At 21.1% G+C, this 20,545-nt stretch overlaps 1 protein-coding gene across 1 annotated transcript in view; it reads left to right on the top strand.

Annotated features, from left to right (window-relative positions):
• The window catches only part of LOC117172716 (CAAX prenyl protease 2), a 26,747-nt gene extending 14,871 nt beyond the window's left edge, over positions 1-11,876 (top strand). Inside the window, exons 5-6 of the mRNA XM_033360877.1 lie at positions 4,682-4,744; positions 11,160-11,876. Of these exons, the coding sequence (XP_033216768.1) occupies positions 4,682-4,744; positions 11,160-11,374 (278 nt within the window). The 3' untranslated portion in view covers positions 11,375-11,876. The remainder of the gene's footprint in view (positions 1-4,681; positions 4,745-11,159) is intronic.
• Positions 11,877-20,545: the final 8,669 nt, after the last annotated feature.

Consider the following 20,545-nt stretch of genomic DNA (forward strand, 5'->3'; position numbering starts at 1 on the left):
ATATAAATTTCTAAAAAAAGAAAAAACTATTTTCAACAAAATAGTTTAATTTTTAACAAAAAAATATAAATATTCAACTAAATTGATGAAGCTATTACCAAAAATGAATTGTTTAGAAAGTCGTTAAAATTTCTACCAAGTAGTGGAATTTTTAGCCAAAAAAGATTAATTTTCAACCAAAAAACAAGTATAGTTCAATTTTCACTTAAAAAAATTAATTTTGAAAAAAAACGATTTTTTAATCAAAAAGGTGAATTTGCAACTAAAATAATGGAATTTTAACCAAAAAAGATTATTTTTTAACTAAAAAGCTAATATAGTTCAATTTTCAATATAAAATAATAATATCAAACAAAAAGAAACGATTTTTCAATCAAAGAGGTTAATTTTCAACTAAAATTATGAATCTTTAGCCAAAAAAGTAACTTTCAGAAAAATATGAGTTCTACTTTCAACCAAAGAATTGAATTTTGAACGAAAAATGTAATAGTTAATATTTCAACAAAAAAGAATTTAATTTAAATCAAACAAATGGAGTTTACCAACAAACATGAATTTTCAGACAAACAGTATCATTTTTAAAGAAAAAAAAAATTATTTTATGCCAAAAAGGTAAATTCTCAACCAAGTAGTTAAATTTTCTACCAAATTATTGAATTTTCGAGCTAGAAATACGAGTTGTCTATTATGATTTTTAACTAAAAAAGATTAGTTTTCAACTAAAAGTGAAGTAGTTTATTTTTTATTTAGGAAAAATTTTTTCAACTTAAAAAACGAGTTTTCTACAACAGTGTAATTTGGTATGAAATTGTTGAATTTCGAAGCCAAAAAGACGATTTTTCTACAAAGTAGTGAAATTTCTAACCCACAAAGATTAATTTTAAACCAAAAATAATTAGAGTTCACTTTTCACTTTCAAAAAATTAAGTTCCACCAGAAAAAATGATTTTTCAATCAAAAAGCTTAATTTTCAACTGAAATTATAAATCTTCCACCAAAAAATTAATTTTGAACCAAGTAGTTCCAATTTCTAACAAGTAGTTGAATTTTTAACCAAAAAAGATTAATTTTGAACCAAAGAGCTAGTATAATTCAATTTTCACTTAAAAAATTATAAATCTTCAACCAAAAAAATGATTTTTCAAGTAAGTAGTAGTTCATCTTTCAACCAGAGTCCAATGTTCAACGAAAATTTTCAACTTTCAATGAATAAATTGAATTTTCACTAAAAAAATTAAATTTTTGAATTAAAAGAACGAATTTTTAAATAAAATCATGAATTATGAACCAAAAAAATTAACTTTCCAGGAAGTGATTCAAGTTTCAACCCAGGAGTTGAATTTTGAAGTTCTAACCAAAAAATAGATTTTTTTTATCGAAGATGGCGAATTTTTAACAAAATAGATACATTTTCAACCAAAAAAATTAAATCATCTACCAAATTGTTGAATTTTCGAACCGAAAATATTTATATTCTACAAAACAGTTAAATTTTTTAACTAAAATTATGAATCTTGAACCAAAAAAATATGCTTTAAGACAGTAGTTGAACTTTCAACTAAGGAATTGAATTTCTAATGAATTTTCAATAAAATTCTTCAATTCTGCAATAAATAATATTAATTTTCAACCAAACATTTTTAGTTTCCACCAAAAAATTGATTTTCTATCAAAAAGGCGAATTTTCAACAAAATATATCAAAAATCCTTAACAAAATAGATAATCTTTAAACAAACAAGATTAATTTTCTACGCAAATAGACGATTTTTGAAACAAAATTGTTCAATTTTTACACGGAAAAATCAAGTGTTTTATAAAACATTTGACTTTCAAACCGGAAAAGAAGAATTTTCAACATGAATGTTAATTTTCAATAAGGTTTCGAACTAAAAAATATAAACTTTTAGTTGGAAAAATATTTTGTTAAAAAAAAATAATTTTTAGCAAAATATTGAATTTTTCAAATAAAAAAATTAAATTTCTACTAAAAGAGGACAAATTTTCAACAAAATAGTATTAAAAAAAAAGTCATTTCAATAACAGATAATTGAATTTAACCAAAATATAAATTTTTAACAAACTATTCAAGTCCTCAAGCAAAATAAATTAATTTTCTGATCAGAAAGAAATTTTTTTTCAAAAGAGTTTAATTTTCAATAAACTGTTTTGTTCTTGTTATACGTTAAAGCTAAAACAACGAATTTTGTACCAAAATAATGTAATTTTCGACCCAAAAAAGAGAAGTGTTAAACTAAATAAATTTATTTTCAATTAAAAATATCAATTTTGAAGCAAAAATGCAACATTTATATTTTCAGTTGAAAAAATAACAATTTTCAATTTTAAAAAACGAATTTTCGACAATCCAGTTACATTTTCATAGAAAAAGAAGAATTTTTAAAGAAATTGTTAAATTGACAACAAAATAATCAAGTTTTTAACCACAAGGTGAAGACAATTTTAGATCCGGTAAAATTAAAAAAAAAGGATAATAGATATATCAAATGGAATATTAATAATAAATAAATAAATCTGAATAAAAGCATTTACAATATAATAATTTAAAAGTTTTTGAAATTGAAAAATTTGTAAGCAGAGAGCCTCAAATTTCATCAGTAAGAAGTTGAAATTGCATTTTTCTAATTTAAAGCGTTCAAAATTGAACAAATCAGTTCTAAATTTAAGAATCTCGAAATTTAAAGACTTCCGAATAAAATTTCGAAAATAGGACAATATCAAAGCGTTAAAAAATGAATATTTTCAGCTTAAAATTTTTAAAATGGGGTCATTTAACCCTCAAAGTGCATACATAGTAAAAATCACGATAAAGTGCATCGTGGGTCTTCAACTCCCGACGTATTTAATCATGTACTGTTTAACCCCTATTGAATATTTTGACACAATAAAATTATCCGATATAGTTTAAAGTATTTTTTATAAAGTAGAGTTGATTTTATAGTCATTTATTTATTTTAAGTTTGTCAAAAAAATTATTGAAAAAAAACAAGTGAAAAAAAGGGGTTTTAACTTAAAAATTCATAACTCACGCAATTTTAATTATTTTAACCTGAAAATGTATGAATATACTTTTGAAATAGTGTACTTTCATAAAAAAAAATATTGGAACATGGGTGCTTTCCAAAAAGATATTTATTTGCGCAGTTGAAACGTCAATTTTATGATAAAATGATGAAGCAGATTTTTTGCTCCTAAATCGATTTATTGTTGTGAAACTTGAGAAACTTTGACATGTAATACTATAAAAATACAAGAAATTTAAAAAAGAGACACATATAACTTTATTTTAACAATTATATTTTATTCATCTCATCCACCGTCTGCTTTCGCATAACGCGCTGCCGTAAGTTATAAGCCATCTACAAAGAAAAAAAGTATGAAATAATCGAGAAAAAAATTATTTCACTTTATATAATATACTTACGTTAGAAAGTAAACAAAAAGCAATACAATTTTTAAAAAATTTGCTATAAAATTACTTTTTCACTCACTCAGTGCACACTGGGTGTTATGAACCCCAAAATTTTTTTACCTCCAGTTTCAGCAGCTGCTGCTAGTAGACTGGCGCTTGACGCAGTATGCTAAACGACTTCAATTACAGTTAGTGTCTTCAACTAAAACTAGATGGCGACACTCACTCAACTTTGTTGAATTAAATATGGTTTATAAGAGTTTGAAAATTGCACGGGGTCTCAGACACCCACAATGCACTTTAGGGGTTAACATTAAGGGAATTTGAATTTTATTATTCCTAATTAAAGTACTCAAAATTAAAGAATTAAAAAAGGAAATTAAAAACTAAGTTGAATTTCAAAGCTTCTAGAATTCCAGATTTTTAAATAGTCATTACACACAAAAATTATAATTAAATATTAAAGTTAAATAAACAAATTTTGCTAAGATGAACAAATAAATTCGTCGGCATTTTCACTGTTTTTCATTTTATATTTTGTCATTCATTGTCATTGTGATTGTTGAAAATTCATCTTTTTTAATTGAAAATGTCTCTTTTTTTATTTTAAAATTCAAGTGCTTGTTTGAAAATGTATCTTCTTGGTTTAAAAATTAACTTTTTGGTTGAAAATTTAACTTTTTGATTAAATGTTGTTTTATTTGTTGTTACTGAAAAATGATTTTTTAAAATGAAAACTGATATTTTCTTAATGAAAATTCGTATTTTTGTGTAAAAAATTAATCTTTTTGGTTGAAAATTCATCCTGTTTGGTTAAAAATTGAACTGCTTGGTTGAAAATTAAACTGTTTTGATTGAGGATTCAAGTATTTTGTTGTTTTTGATTTAAAATTAAAATCTTTTTTTTAATACTAACTGTTACATGTTTCGTTTGAGAATTAATTTCTTTGTTTCAGAAAGAAATAACTTGGTTTAAAGTTGAACCACTTCGTAAAAAAAATTTGTTGTTGTTGTTAATCTTGTTTGTTAAAAATTAATCATTTTGTTTGAAGATTTGACTATTTGGTTAAAAATTGGTATTTTTTGTTGAATTCAACTGCTTGATATTTCGTTTTTTCTTTTGTTGAAAATTAGTGTTTTAACTAAAATTAAACTATTCCTTGTTTGGTAATAAACTTTTTTTTTAGTAGTGAATTTCAAAAACTTTTAAAAATTTGCCATGTTCTACAAAATATTCTAAATTTTTTTAGGCTTCCAGTTTGCTTACACGACAGTCTTTGGAGCTTATGCAGCGTACCTTTTTGTCAGAACAGGTAAATAATCTGTATTTAATTTATAAAGTAAAATAAATAATAATTTGCGAATTAATTAATTTTCGGAAGAAAATTATTGAATATAAAAATCGTGATGCACAATTTGAAAATTAATTATGTTTAACGGATTTAGTTTTAAGATCCTAATATCTTAAAATAGTCGGAATTTTAATTAAAGACTCGAAAAAAAGTGATTTAAAATTGAAAAATATTTTATTCAAATATTTAATTCATATTTTATTTTATTTATAAATATTTTATAAAGTGTTAAAAATTACATTATTTGAAATTCAAAATTTAAAAATCGTATTGTTCAAAATCAACATAGATAACGATTACACTCTCTGAAATTGATACCTCAGTAATTAAATTTTTTTTAAATTTTGAATAATAAAAATGTGATAGTTTTGAATTTTCATCATTTTGTAATGAATAATTAATATTTTTTTAAATTGTGAATTTTCGAACGATTTAAATTTAGTTAAAATAATTTAAATTCAACTTAGTTTTCAATTTCCTTTCTTAATTCCTAAATTTTTAATGCTTTTAATTAGAAATAATACAATTCAAATTCCTTTGATTTTAAAAGATACAATTGTGAACATTGTGAGCTAAAAATATTTAGTTTTTAACGTTTTGTTATTGTCCTATTTTCGAGATTTTAATCAGAAGTAATTCGATTTCGATATTCTTCAATTTAAAATGAAAATATAGAATTTTTAACGTTTTAAATTAGTAAAAATATAATTTCAACTTCTCTCTAATGAAATTTAAGACCTTCTGATTACAGATTTTTTCGCTCTTATTTAGATTTATTTATTATTAATATTCAATTAAAAATATCATGCTTTTTTTTTAATTTACCTAATCTAAAATTGTTTTCATCTTGTGGTTAACATTTTTATTATTTTGTTGAAAATTTAACTGGCTTGTTAAAAATTCTTATTTTTCAAGTCGAAAATATATTTAAAATTGAAAATGAATTTATTTAGTTAAAATCTCGTCTTTTTGGGTTTTTTCAAGTCGAAAATATATTTAAAATTGAAAATGAATTTATTTAGTTCTGGCTTTAACATTCAATAATTCGGTTTGAAATTAACTTTTTTTGCTGTTGAAAATTCATATTTCTCGGGTTGAAAAGTCGTCCCTTCTTAGTATGAAATTAATTTTGTTGTTTGAAAATTTCACTTTTTTTCTAAAAATTAGTTTCTTTTATTCAAAATATTTTTAAACTAAAATTTTATATCTTTTAGTTGAAACTTCATATATTTAGCTTAAATTTCGCCTTTTCGGGTTAAAAATTATACTATTTTCTCAAAAATTCATCTTTTTATAGGAAATTAATTTTTTACTTGAAAATAAAACTACTTGCTTGACAATACATTTTTTTTAATTCATCATTTTTGTAATTTAGTTAAAAATTAATTTCTTGGGCTGAATATTTAACTAGTTAGGTGAACATTTTTTTGTTTGAAAATTAATTTTTCCGGCTTAAATTGTAACTGTTTCATTTTTGCTTGAAAATGTATTTTTTTTTAGTTCAAGATTAATTAATTTAGTTCAAATGTTAACAAATGAAATGTATTTTAAGTAAAAAATAATTTTATTGGTTGAAAAATCAACTATTTGGTTGAAAATTAACTTTTGGGTTAAGGGTTTATAATTCTAGTTTAGTATTATTATTTTTTTTTAATTTAACTAGTTCGTTGACTTTTTTTTAATAAACTTTTTCATGTGAAAAATCTAATATTTCATTTTTTTTTCAAGAAAATTTGACTGTTTTAATTTAATATTCATTTATATAGCTTAAAAGTCGCTTTTTTCGGTTAAAAATTAAATCATTATAGCAGAAAATTCTTTTTTTTTCTTCAAATTAGAATTTTTTCTTCAGTGTCTGAATAATCTTTCTTGATTGAAAATTCAGATATTTTGTTGAAAATTCATCTTTTTGATTAAAAAATTATTCTGTTTTGGTTGAAGATTCAAATAATTAGTTACAAATTCATATTTTTTGTTGAAATCAACTGTTTTTCATTCAAAATATTAATATTTTTGTTAAAAATGTCAGCTATTACACTTTTCGTTCAGAATGCAGTTTTTGTTTAATGATTCAATTCTCTGGTTAAAAATTTTAATATTTTGCTAAGAATTTTTTTTTGCATTGAAAATTAATTGTCCTAACTAAAGATTTTTTATTTAATTTTTGGTTGAAAATTAAACTATTTGATATAAAATTTGGTATACAATCAATCTTCTTGGTTGAAAATTTCACTATTTTGCTGCAAATTCGTTTTCTTGTTGAAAAATTTGCTAAGGACAGTTCATATTTTTAGTTTAAATGTCATGTGTCTAGTTGAAAATTCATTTTTTGTTTGGAAAAATAACTATTAGATTAAAAATTTATCTATTATGTTGAAAATTCTGATTTTTTGTTCAAAATTAATTGTTATAACTGGAAATTTATTCACTGCATTTTTTGTTCATAATTGATCTTTTGGTGTAAAAAATTAATAGATTAAGTTGAAAATTCGTCGTTTATTGGTAGCAAATGAATGTATTTGGTTGAAAATATGAACCTACAGTAAATAATCGTTTTTCTATATGTGTTGACAAATAAATATTTATCAATTATTTCAGATATCTTTCTGCTTTTAATAAATGACTATCTACTGTATTCATTTTAAAACTAGTCTCGGAAGAAATCGTTTTAACTTAAAATGTAATTATTCCATTTTTGGTTAAAAATTTATTTTGTTCTGTTGAAAATGTAGAAAATTAATCTTCTTGTTTGAAAATTCATTTTTTTTTTATTTAAAAAATCACCTGTTTATTTGAGAAATTCACTATTTTGCTAAAAATTATTATTTTTTTGTTTTGTTAAAAATATTTTTTTAACAAGAAGTTTATATTTTGCAATTAAAACTTTAAGGATTTAGATTATAATTATTTTGTTAAAGTAGAAAATTAATCTTCTTATTTTAAAAATCAACTTTTCGTTTAAAAATTCATCTATTTTGTTGATAATTCGGATTCTTTTGTTCAAAATTAATTGCTTTAACTCAAAATCTTATTATTACTTTTTTGGTTTAAAATGTATCTTTTTGTGTTAAAAATTAAGAAAAATACTATACTTGGTTGGAAAATGCAATATTTTGCTGAAAATTAGTTTTTTCAAAATAATTTTTTAACTAAAGTTTTACATTTTTTAGTTGAAACTTCATGGGTTTAGTTTATAGTTTTTTTTCTCGGTAGAAAATTAATCTTCTGACTTGAAAATTCATCTTTTTATTTGAAAAATCACCTGATAATTTGAGAAATTCACTATTTTGCTGAAAATTATTTATTTTTGTTGTTGTTAAAAATATTTTCTTAACTAGAAGTTTGTATTTTGTAGTTCAAACTTCAAGTTTTTAGTTTATAATAATTTTTTTTACAGAAGAAAATTATTCTTCTTGTTTGAAAATTCATCTTTTTATTTAAAACATCAACTTTTTTGTTAAAAATTGATCTATCTTGTTGAAAATTCGGATTTTTCTTGAAAATCAATTGTTTTAACTAAAAATTTAATTTTTCCATTTTTGTTTTAAACTTGATCTTTTTGTGTTAAAAATTAAGACAAATAATCTACTTGGTTCGAAAATGCACTGTTTCGTTGAAAATTAGTTGTTTCTTTTTAAATAATTTTGTAACTAAAGGTTTATATTTTTTAATTGAAACTTCATTGGTTTCGTTTATAGTTTTTTTTTCTCGGTAGAAAATTAATCTTCTTGGTTAAAAATTCATTTTTTAATTTGAAAAATCACCTGTTTAATTTATAATTATTTTTTAAGGTAGAAAATAAATCTTCTTGTTTGAAAATTCATCTTTTTATTTAAAAAATCAATTTTTTTGTTGAAAATTCGGATTTTTTTTTTCAAAATCAATTGTTTTAACTGAAAATGTAATTATTCCATTTTTTGTTCGAAACGTATCTTTTTTAGTTGAAAATCATTACATTTTGTTGAAAATTCATCCTGTTTGGTAAAAAATTAATCTTGTTTGAAAATTCATCTTTTTATTTAAAAATTCAATTTTTTGGTTAAAAATTGATCTAGTTTGTTGATAATTCGGATTTTTTTTCAAAATAAATTGTTTTAACTGAAAACTTAACTATTCCATTTTTGGTTTAAAATCTATCTTTTTATATTAAAAATTGAGAAAAATAATCTATGTAGTTGGAAAATGCACTATTTATCTGAAAATTAGTAATTTTTTTCAAAAATTTGGTAATTAAAGGTTTATATTTTTTAATTGAAACTTCATTGGTTTAGTTTATAGTTTTTCTTTCTCGGTAGATAATTAATTTTCTTGTTTAAAAATTCAGCTTTTTATTTGAAAAATCTCCTTTTTATTTGAGAAATTCACTATTTTGCTGAAAATTATTATTATTTTTATTTTGTTAAAAATATTTTCTTAACTAGAAGTTTGTATTTTGTAGTTAAAACTTCAAGGATTAAGTTTATAATTATTTTTTTACAGTAGAAAATTAATCTTCTTGTTTGAAAATTCACCTTTTTATTTTAAAAATCAACTTTTTTGTTAAAACTTGATCTATTTTGTTGAAAATTCGGATTTTTTTTCACAATCAATTGTTTAACTGAAAATTTAATTTTTATTTAAAAAATCAACTTTTTTTGTTAAAAATTCATCTATTTTGTTGATAAATCAGATGCTTTTTAAAAATCAACTATTTCAACTGAAAATTTAATTATTTCATTTTTTGTTTAAAATTTCTCTTTTTGTGTTAAAAATTAAGAAAGTTAATCTACTTGGTTGAAAAATTCACTGTTTTGTTGAAAATTAGTGTTTTATTTCAAAATAATTTTTTAACAAAAAGTTTATAATTTTTAGTTGAAACTATATTGGTTTAGTTTATAGTTTGTTTTTTCTCGGTAGATAATTAATCTTCTTGTTTGAAAATTCATCTTTTTATTTGAAAAATCACCTGTTTATTTGAAGAATTTACTATTTGGCTGAAAATTATTTATTTTTGTTGTTAAAAATATTTTCTTAAATAGAAGTTTGTATTTTGTTGTTAAAACTTCAAGGATTTAGTTTATGATTATTTTTTTACAGTAGAAAATTAATCTTCTTGTTTGAAAATTCATCTTTTTATTTAAAAAATCAACTTTTTGGTTATAAAATCATCTATGTTGTTGATAATTCGGATTTTTGTTCAAAATAAATTGTTTTAACTGAAAATGTAATTACTCCATTTTTTGTTCAAAATGTATATTTTTGAGTTGAAAATCTTTACATTTTGTTGAAAATTCTTTCCTTTTTGGTAGAAAATTAATCTACTTGGTGGAAAAATTCACTGCTTTGCTGAAAATTCTTTTTTTTTGTAAATAATTCTTTGACTACAATTTTTAATTTTTTAATTAAAACTTTATGGGTTTATTTTAAAATTCCTTTTTCTTGATAGAAAATTAATTGTCTTGTTTGAAAATTCATCTTTTTCTTTTTAAAAATTGACTTTTTGGTTAAAAAAAAAATGCATTTATTCGTTGAAAATTCAATACATCTAAATTATAATATATGCGAATTTATTATCCATATATATCCAAATTAAGAAACCAAAAAATCATCTTACGTAATTTGTGGATGACCGCTTTAACAATTTTCTACAATTTTCTATCTCTTTTTTTTCATTATTGCATTATTATTGTTAACATTATTGATCGTCTAGCTTTATTTTTTTTTACCTGAAAAAAAATTTATAACTATCAGCGAAAATAAAAAAAAAATGATCAGGGAAAAGTCGAGGGGAACATTATTGATCTTCTAGGTTTATTTTTGTTCTTACCTGAAAAAATGTATAACTTTCAGCGAAAATAAAAAAATTTATCAGGGAAAAGTCGGGGGAACATTATTGATCTTCTAGGTTTAATTTTGTTCTTACCTGAAAAAATGTATAACTTTCAGCGAAAATAAAAAAATTTATCAAGGAAATGTCGGGGGAACATTATTGATCTTCTAGGTATAATTTTTTTTACCTGAAAAAAATTCATAACTTTCAGCGAAAATAAAAAAAATGATCACGGATAAGTCGGGGGAACATTATTGATCTTCTAGGTATAATTTTTTTTACCTGAAAAAAATTCATAACTTTCAGCGAAAATAAAAAAAAATGATCACGGATAAGTCGGGGGAACATTATTGATCTTCTAGGTTTAATTTTTTTCTTACCTGAAAAAAAATTTATAACTTTCAGCGAACAAAAAAATTGATCAGGGAAAAGTCGGGGAAAGTTAGGTAATTTCGAAATTGAGAATTGTAGAAAACTGGATAATGAATCAATTTAAATAAATCTATAAAAAATATTATATTAAAAAATATTCTATTTAAAAAAAAAAATTGTTTCGTTTGTTTTAAGGACATTTTGTGGCTCCTTTTGCTGCCCATTCTTTCTGCAATCACATGGGCTTGCCTGATCTCTCAGAAATTGCAACCTACAAGGATCCTTTGAAAAGAATAATACTCGTTTCGCTATTTGTGATAGGACTCGTTGCTTGGTGTTTTCTTCTAACGCCAATGACGAATCCGGTAATTTTCAGCAATAATCTATTCTGGCACAAACATCTCGTCTGAAAAATACTACGAAAGATAGTATTTTTTTCTTTTTCTCAAAGTCCAAACTTTTTTCTTACCGTAATTAATTGTGTGGATTTTTTTACGTGAAACTAGAAATTTATCATGACTGATTGATTTTAATAACGCCATATTTTTTTTTGTGTTTGCTTTAGTTATAAAATTAATTTACTAATTGACTGATTTTTGTTACCAATTAAGTTTTGTCCCAGTTTTTTTTTAATTCTCTTTCGAAGGGACGTTTTTTAGGATATTGGAAGTAATTTAAGAAGCGGATGATGTTCAATTAATTAATGAAAAATTACCGTGGTGCCTCACGATCGAATACTTTCGATCATTACAAAAATGCCAAGAAAAATCGCCATACGCTAGAATCGTTACAATTTTTTAGCCATAAAAATAACTCTGCTGTACAAATTTCGGATAGAAAGGTATCAAAATTCAGAAAAGAAAAAAATAAATTGTAAAGGGGACGAGTGAAAATCCCGAAAAATAAAATTCCTGACACTTGAAAATTCCGGAATAATTAAATTTTCGAATTTAATCAATTAAAAAAATTATTCTTCAATAAATATTATTTATTTAAAATACAATAATCAAATATTTTTCATGTTTAAAGTTTGTGAAATTATTTTTTGAGTTTAAAATAGCAATAATTGAAAACAAAATCTTCCAGAAATATATTTTTCATTTATTGTTATCTTAAATTCAAAAAATAATTTCAGAAATTTTAAATATGAAAAAAAGGTTTTAAATAAAATATTTGATTATTGTGTTTTTAATAAACAAATAATATTAACAAACAAAATTATTTCAGTGATGACTGAAAAATACGGAAAAATAAAATTCCCGACACTGTATAATTATAATATTAATATTAGCGAAGTTTAAAATTCCTGAAAAACAAAACTCCCGGCAGGAAATTCCCGAATTATAAAATATCCGAACTAGAAAATTTCTGAATTTAAAAGATTACAAATATTGTGTTTATTGATATAATTTATTTATTAAAAGTACAATTATCAAATATTTGTATAAAAAAATACTTTTAATTTTTTAAGTTTCCAGCTTTATTGTTTGTATTTAGCATAACAATATTAATTGAAAAATATATATTTCTAGATGAAAATTATTTTTAATTATTGTTATTTTAAATTCAAACATTAATCTTGGAAAAGTTAAACATTTAACAATTTTTTGTATGAAAATAATTAATTATTGTATTTTTGGTAAGCTAATAGTATTTGATAAAGAAGAAACAATTTTTTATTGTTTGAATTCGGGAGTTTTGTAATCATTCTGGAATTTAATTGTTCGGGAATTTAACAGGAACGGGAATCTTATTTTTCGGGATTTTTCAGTCGCTCCAAATTCCCGAACAGTTTATAATATTACCGAGTTGGAAAATTCCCAAAAAGTTTATAATATTGCCGAATTGGAAAATTCGCGAATAATAAAATTCCCAAACAATTTATAATATTACCAAATAATAAAGTTTCCGAATTAAGAAATTCCCGAATAATAAAATTTCCGAATTTAAATATTAATTTTTTTAAATATTAGTTATTTATTTAAAAATACAATAATACTGACACTCAAAAAACTACAAAAATACAATAAACAAATATTTCTATAAAAAAAATTATTTTTAATGTTTAAAGTTTCTAAAATTATTGTTCGAATTTAAAATAGCAATAATTGAAAAAAAATCATCCAGAAATATATATTTTGTTTCAATTATTGTTATTTTTAATTCAAAAAATAATTTCAGAAACCTCAAACATTACAAATTTTTTTTTATAAAATGATTTATTATTGAATTTTTAAAAATAAATAATATTAATAAACAAACATTTTTCAGCGACGACTAAAAAATACCGAAAAATAAAATTCCCAGCACTTTAAAATTCCTTAATAGGAAAATTTCGATATGATAAAATTCTCGAATAATAAAATATTCATTGTTATTTTAAATTCAAACATCAATTATAGAAAATTTAAAAAATTTAAAATTGGTTTATGAAAATATTTAATTATTATATTTTTGATAATTTTATTGATCGGAAATCTTCCAATCCGGAAATTTTATTACCCGAGAAATTTTGTTATTCAGAAAATTTTTTATTCGAGAACTTTCCAATTCCGAAATTTAAAAAAATTGTCGATCAGTTTATAATACTGCCAAATTGAAAAATCCCAGAAATGTTTATAATATTACCGAATTTCGTAAATCACGAATAATAAAATTTCCGAATTTAAACATTAATAGAAAAATATTATTTATTTATTAAAATTCAATCATTATTAAAAATATTTCTATAAGAACAAAAATTATTTTTAATGTTTAAAGTTTCTAAAATTATTGTTTGAATTTAATATAACAATAATTCAGAAAAATTCATCCAGAAATATATTATTTTCCAATTATTGTTATTTTAAGTTCAAAAAATAATTTCAGAAACTTTAAACATTAAAACTAATTTCTATTTGATAATAATATTTGATTATTTTGTAGTAAATTTTTAAAGTATTTTTAATAAATAAATAATGTACATAATACGACAAGTTTCTATTTTTCGGGATTTTTTACTCGTCAAAGCAGTACATTTAATTAAATTTTTTTTATCTCTATCCGAAATTTATTAGAGTTTCATACTTCCATATTTACAAAACTAGTCTTTATTAATAATTATAATTAACGTTATAAAGTAGCTTTTAAGGATTTACGTAGGCATTTAACTTTTAAAAACGCTCTTAATATTTTAATATTTATTTATAAACACAGGGTGGCCGTTCGACCGGGAAGTAACAGTAAATCTATTTCTCGATCGGGAATTTTACAAATTTTTAGAAGAAAAATCCATTTAATCAGTTAAAATATCTCAAATTTCATATCACATGATCTAATTAAATTTAAAATAACTCAGTTTACAATGCATAATTCTCAAATCTTTTGTCTAAAAAATGTTTTATTTTAGTTCTTCATTTTCAAGCGGATATTTTCAGTTGAAAGAATTTTAAAATGCAGTTCTCAAAAATATTTAAAGACAAATTTTTATTAAATCATTTAAATGAATTTCAAGATTTAAAAAATTGTAAAAACAGAATCTTTAAGATTTAAGCATTTTTTTAATTTTTCAGAATTTTTGAAAAGATTTGAACATAATTTAAAATTTGCACAACTTTGAAAGATATAAAAAAAATGTACATTTTCGAAGATTTCGGAATAATATTTAGAATCTTTTTAAAAATTTCTAAAGATTTAAGACCATAAAAAAAATTGCTTACGATTCTTGGAAAAATTTTTTATTATTTTTTATTTTGAAAAATTAATTTTAAGAAAATATTTAAAAACGTATCATCATTTTTTTGATAAACAAATGTAAATTAAACAATTAATAATTATAAAAAATCGAGTAACTTTAAGGGATATTAAAAATTGTTGAAAAAATAATTTGAAATTTGAAAAGATTTCATAAATTTAAATCAAAATATAGATTTTCGAAATAACATTTTTAAAGATTTTGAAAGGTGTTGAGATATTAATATAGTTTTTTTTCAATATTGTAGGGAAATTTTTGAATTATTTTGAAAAATTAATTTTAAGAGAATATTTAAAAATATTTTTAAATAAATGTTGATGAATAAATGATAATTAAAAAATTTTGTTTCATCGAATAAGTTTAAGAGACACTTACTAGTTCTGAAAATGTTCAGAAATAATTTAAAACTGAAAAGATTTTATAGCTTTAAAACAAAATATTTCGAAGGGTATTTCGAAAATTATAAAAAAGAAACATTTTTTATTATTTTTAAATTGAAAATATAATTTCAATAGAATACCTAAAATAATTTAAAAATAAAAACAATTTCAGATGTATAAATTTTGAAGTAAAATTTTGAACCTTTTTACGGATTTTGAATGGTTTGGAAACAATAAAATAGTTTTATTTAGATTCCTAAGAACAATAAAATTTTTTTTAAATCAATATAAAAAGAATATTATAATTGATTTCAAAAATTTTCAAAAATAATCTTCAAGAATTTATGTTTTTTTAATTTTTCAGGTTTTTTTTCAAAATTATGGAAATATTTGAATTATATTAAAAGACAATTAGAAGTTTTAAAGACATTTCTAAAATAAGTAAAAATTTTAAACTAATTGTAGATGTTTGTAGCTTGTGAAATGGAATTTTGAAACTTCTTAAGGATTTTAAAAGGTTCCGTAATAATATATATATATATATATATTTTAAGATTCTGGGGAAATTTTAAATTATTTTTTATCATAAAAAAAATTAATTTCAACAATTTCAACTTATCTAAATAGATTTCATTTTATCAAAAAATTCAAAAAAGAATCTTCTAGATTTTAAAGCATTTTTCTTTTATTTTTCAGAATGTAAAAAAATTTTTTAGGAAAAATTCGAATTATGTTAAAAGATGTTTAAAAGTTTTGAAAAATGTGAAAAATAATTTAAAATTTGAAAAAATGTCGTATAAGTTCCGAAAATTTGAAACAAAGTATAGATTTTTTATGATAGAATTTTTTTAAGATCCGACGGAAAATTTAAAATTATTTATTATTTTGAAGAAATAATTTGAAGAGAATATTTAAAAATATTTCAGAACATAAACAAATTAAAAATAATATAATATAACTTATAATTTGAAAATTGCTCAATTTATTTTTAACCTTTTCAAGGATTTTGAAAGCTTTGGAAACAATAAAATAATTTTATTTGGATTCCTTGGAAAAATGAATTATAATTGATTTGAAAAATTCTAAAAATAATCTTTAAGACTTTATAGAATTTTCTTTTCATTTGACAGGGTTTTTATTAATATTTAGGAAAAATTTGAATTATGCTAAAAGAAATTTTGAAGAAATTTCAAAAATAATTAAAAATTTGAAACAAATTGTAGATTTGTGTAGCTTGTGAAGTAAAATTTTGATGCTTCTTCAAGATTTTAAAATGTTCCGTGATAATAATAAAAATTGTCTAAGATTCTGGTAAACTTTGTAATTATTATTTGTTAAAAAAAATTTTTTCAACGTTTTCAACTTATTTAAATAGATTTTAAAATATTTAAAAAATCAAAAAAGAATCTTCTAGATTTTAAAGAATTTTTCTTTTATTTTTCACGATTTAAAAAAATTTTTGAGGAAAATTTTGAATGATGCTAAAAGGCATTTAGAAGTTTTGAAAAAATATCAAAAATAATTTAAAATTTGAAAAAAGTTCGAATAAATTGCGAAAATTTAAAACAAAGTATAAATTTTGTTTTCAAGATTCGAGGGAAAATGTTAAATTATTTTTTGTTTTGAAGAAATAATTTGAAGAGAATATTTAAAAATATTTCAGAAAAAAATTTGAAGCATAAATAAAAATTGAACAATTATTAATTTGTAACGATTTAAAATTAAAATAATATAACTTATAACTTAAAAAGTGTTGAATTTATTTATTTTTTACTATTTGAACTCTACAATTTTAAAAATTTGTTAACAAAATTTTGAAGTTTTATGGCATTTAATAAAAAATGTTTCAGTTGAATAGTAATAAAAATGTGTAAATTTCAGTTCAGTTTTTATAACTTTAATAAACATAAAAAAACGTTGTGAACCAAGAATTTTTTCCTCGATCAAAACGGCCACCCTGAAATATTAAAATATGAATGTCCATCAATTAAGAATAATCTCTCAATAAAAAAAACTATATTCGACAATAAAATCCGAATGTTATTCAAAATAATTTCAGAAAATCTATGCGAATATTGTGTAAATATCTATATTATTGTGAAAATATAAATTGAATTTTTGATGTCGATTTAAAAAAAAAGTCGACACCTTCATTTCCGTTACGCAAATGAAAATTTTACCTCTTAAATTTTAGGAAACTGCGCATTTATTGATAATTCAGATCACAGAGAGAACAATTATTACAACGTTACGATCCCTTTAAAATTTAAATATTTATAATCACACTTTCGAACGTAACAAAAATATTCGAGTACTTATACCTAACAACGTTTATCACCAGGGACATTAATTTAATCCCGTCACAAAATTACCTACAAATTTAATGTCACTAATAAAGTCTCGTAGTGATAAAAAAGTCGAAACTTTTATACAAAACCTTTAAATTAAATTTTCAAAAATAAAAAAGGAAACGTAAAATTAAGAATTGCTAAAAACCAACAACTTCGCTAAGCAAAACATTTAAAGTTTTTAAAATTACTCGAGTTTTCGCCGGATTTATAATACGTCTACAAAAATGCATTATTTAATTTTATATTTTAACTACACAATCTAACCGGCCGGAACATAAAAATTGTGTTTGAAAAATGTTCGTGTTTTTTCTTTTTAAATTGAAAATTAAGTATTTTTTGCGTCTTTAAAATGCAACAGTCTTTTATTTTCAATTACAAAAAATCAAGAACATTTTTCGAAAAAAACTGCATTTTTGTAGACGTATCATGGATTTAAAACCCGAGTCCTTACATTTTTAATAACCCCTTTTAATTAACTAATTTGGTCTCAATTTTTGAGCAAACCATTTTTCTAAATAAATGAGGATTGATATTAATTAATTGAGAAGTCTTTAAGAGTCTTTAGAACCTAGAACTGATAATTTTATTTAAATTTTACTAGAGATAGTATTTTTTTCAAAAAATAAATTTGATCGGATCCAGGTTCTAAGAAGTAGGAATTATAAGCATTTTTAAATTCTGAAGAATTTATGTTGAGCAAATGCCACCGAGAATATGCTCAATATTTAAGCTCGAATAGAGGATTTTGTAGAGAATTTAAGAGAATTTAAAGTATTTATTGTTTAAACAAATATTTAATGATTTCAAAAATTTTCAAAAATAATCTTAGACTTTAATTTTTCAGGTCTTATTTTTAAATTAAGGCAAAGTTTGTAAAAATTTCGAATAAATTCCAAAAATTTTAAACAAAGTATAAATTTTTAATCATAAATTTTTTTCAAGATTCGAGGGAAATTAAAAAAAAAATTTTTGGTTGAAAAAATAATTTGAAGAGATTTCAAAATATTTCAGAACAAAAACAAATTTTGAAGCATAAATAACAATGAAACAATTATTTATTTTTAACGGCATAAAATTAAACTAATTTAACTAACAATTTAAAAATTGTTCGATTTATTTTGAACCTTTATAAGGATTTTGAAAGGTTTGGAAACAATAAAATAATTTTATTTGTATTCCTTAAGAAAAATAAAAATGATTTTTTATTTCGAAAAATTAATTAAAAAATAATATTATAATTCATTTCAAAATTTCGCAAAAATAATCTTTAAGACTTTATAGAATTTTCTTTTAATTCGGCAGGTTTTTATTAACATTTAGGAACAATTTGAATTATGTTAAAGGAAATTTAGAAGTTTTGAAGAAATGTTAAAAATAATTAAAAATTTGAAACAAATTGTTAAAAATTAACCTTTTTTGGTTGAATTCAACTATTTTTGGTATAAAATTAAAATCTTTTTGGGTTAAAATATCAAATATCACTTTTTTTGTTGAGAATTCATAATTTTTATTTTTAATTATTTTTAATTTTTATTCTTCTTTTTTCTTGAAAATTCCTTTAGAAATTCAAACAATTGGTTACAAATGTATGTAATTTGTTGAAAATTTGTCTATTTTGATAGAAAATTCATTTCATTGGTTGAAAATTAGTTTTTTTCTTATTTAGAAGTAATTTAAAAAAAAAATTAATGTAAATGTTCCATTTTTTGTCGAAAATTTATCTTTTTTGACGTTTCTGTTTTGATTATCATTTTATTTTACTAACTGAAAATTCAAGTATTTTATTTTTGGAAGAAAAGTGACTTTTTTAGTTCAAAATTCAACTTAAAATTCGTTTCTTTTTTGTTATAAAATTTATTTTACTCGCTGAAATTTTAAACATTTTATTTTTGGCAGTAAATTTATCTTTTTATATGAAAATCCATGTATTTGGTTAAAAATTTAATTTTTTAGTTTAAAATTTATCATTTTAGTTGAAAATTCACTTGAACTATTCCATTTTTTGTCGAAAATTTATCATTTTGACAAAAATTTAATCTTTTCGGTTAAAAATTAATATCTGTGTTGAAGAATTTAACAATTTATAGAAAATTCGTGACTGTTTTCGTTAAAAATTTATTTTACTAACTGAAAATTTAAGTATGTTATTTTTGGTAGAAAATTAATTTTTTTAGTTGCAAATTCAACTTCTTAGTTGGAAGTGGAATTAATTTAATAAAAATTCATTTATTTGGTGGATGATTCATCATTTTATTGGACAAAATAATTTTTTTTTTCAAAATTATGTTTTTTAGCTGAAAATTAAGTGTTTTAACTAAAATTAAAAATTAAAAATTCGAATTTGTGGGGGAATATTTATGCTTTTTAGTGAATAATTTCTTTTTTTTGTTCAAAATTCCTTGAAAAATTCAAATAATCGGTTTAAAATTCATGTAATTTGTTAAAAATTGTCTATTTTGGTAGGAAATTCATTTCATTGGTTGAAAATTAGATTTTTCTTAATTAGACATAATTTTTTTAACTGAAAATATAACTGTTCTATTTTTTGTCAGAAACTTATCTTTTTTGACAGAAATTTAATCTTCTTGGTTAAAAATTATACTAATTCTTTGAAAATTGACTCTAATTTTATTAAAAATTAAGTTTTTTAACTGAAAATTTAATTATTCTATTTTTAGCCTAAAATTTATCTCATTAGTTGAAACTTAAAATTTTTGGTTAAACATTAATTTTATAATTTTCTATTTTATTTTTTTATTTTATTTTCTATTTTATTATTTTTTTTTAATTATTTTTTATTTTATAATTTATTATTTTTTTTCTTTTATTTTCTATTTTATTTTATTATTTCTATTAGTTGAAACTTCATCTTTATGTTTAAAAATAAATTTCCGTGTTGAGGAATTTAACTATTTTGTCGAAAATTTGTTTCTATTTCGGTTACAAATTTATTTTACTAGCTGAAAATTTATTTTTTTAGTTGAAAATTCAACTACTTAGTTGGAAGTGGAATTAATTCGTTCAAAAATTAATTTATTTGGTAAATGATTCATCATTTTATTTGACAAAATAATTTTTTTTTTAAATTATGTTTTTTAGTTGAAAATGAATTGTTTT

This window comes from Belonocnema kinseyi, chromosome 5 (genome assembly GCF_010883055.1).
Source record: "Belonocnema kinseyi isolate 2016_QV_RU_SX_M_011 chromosome 5, B_treatae_v1, whole genome shotgun sequence".
Lineage (NCBI taxonomy): Eukaryota > Metazoa > Arthropoda > Insecta > Hymenoptera > Cynipidae > Belonocnema > Belonocnema kinseyi.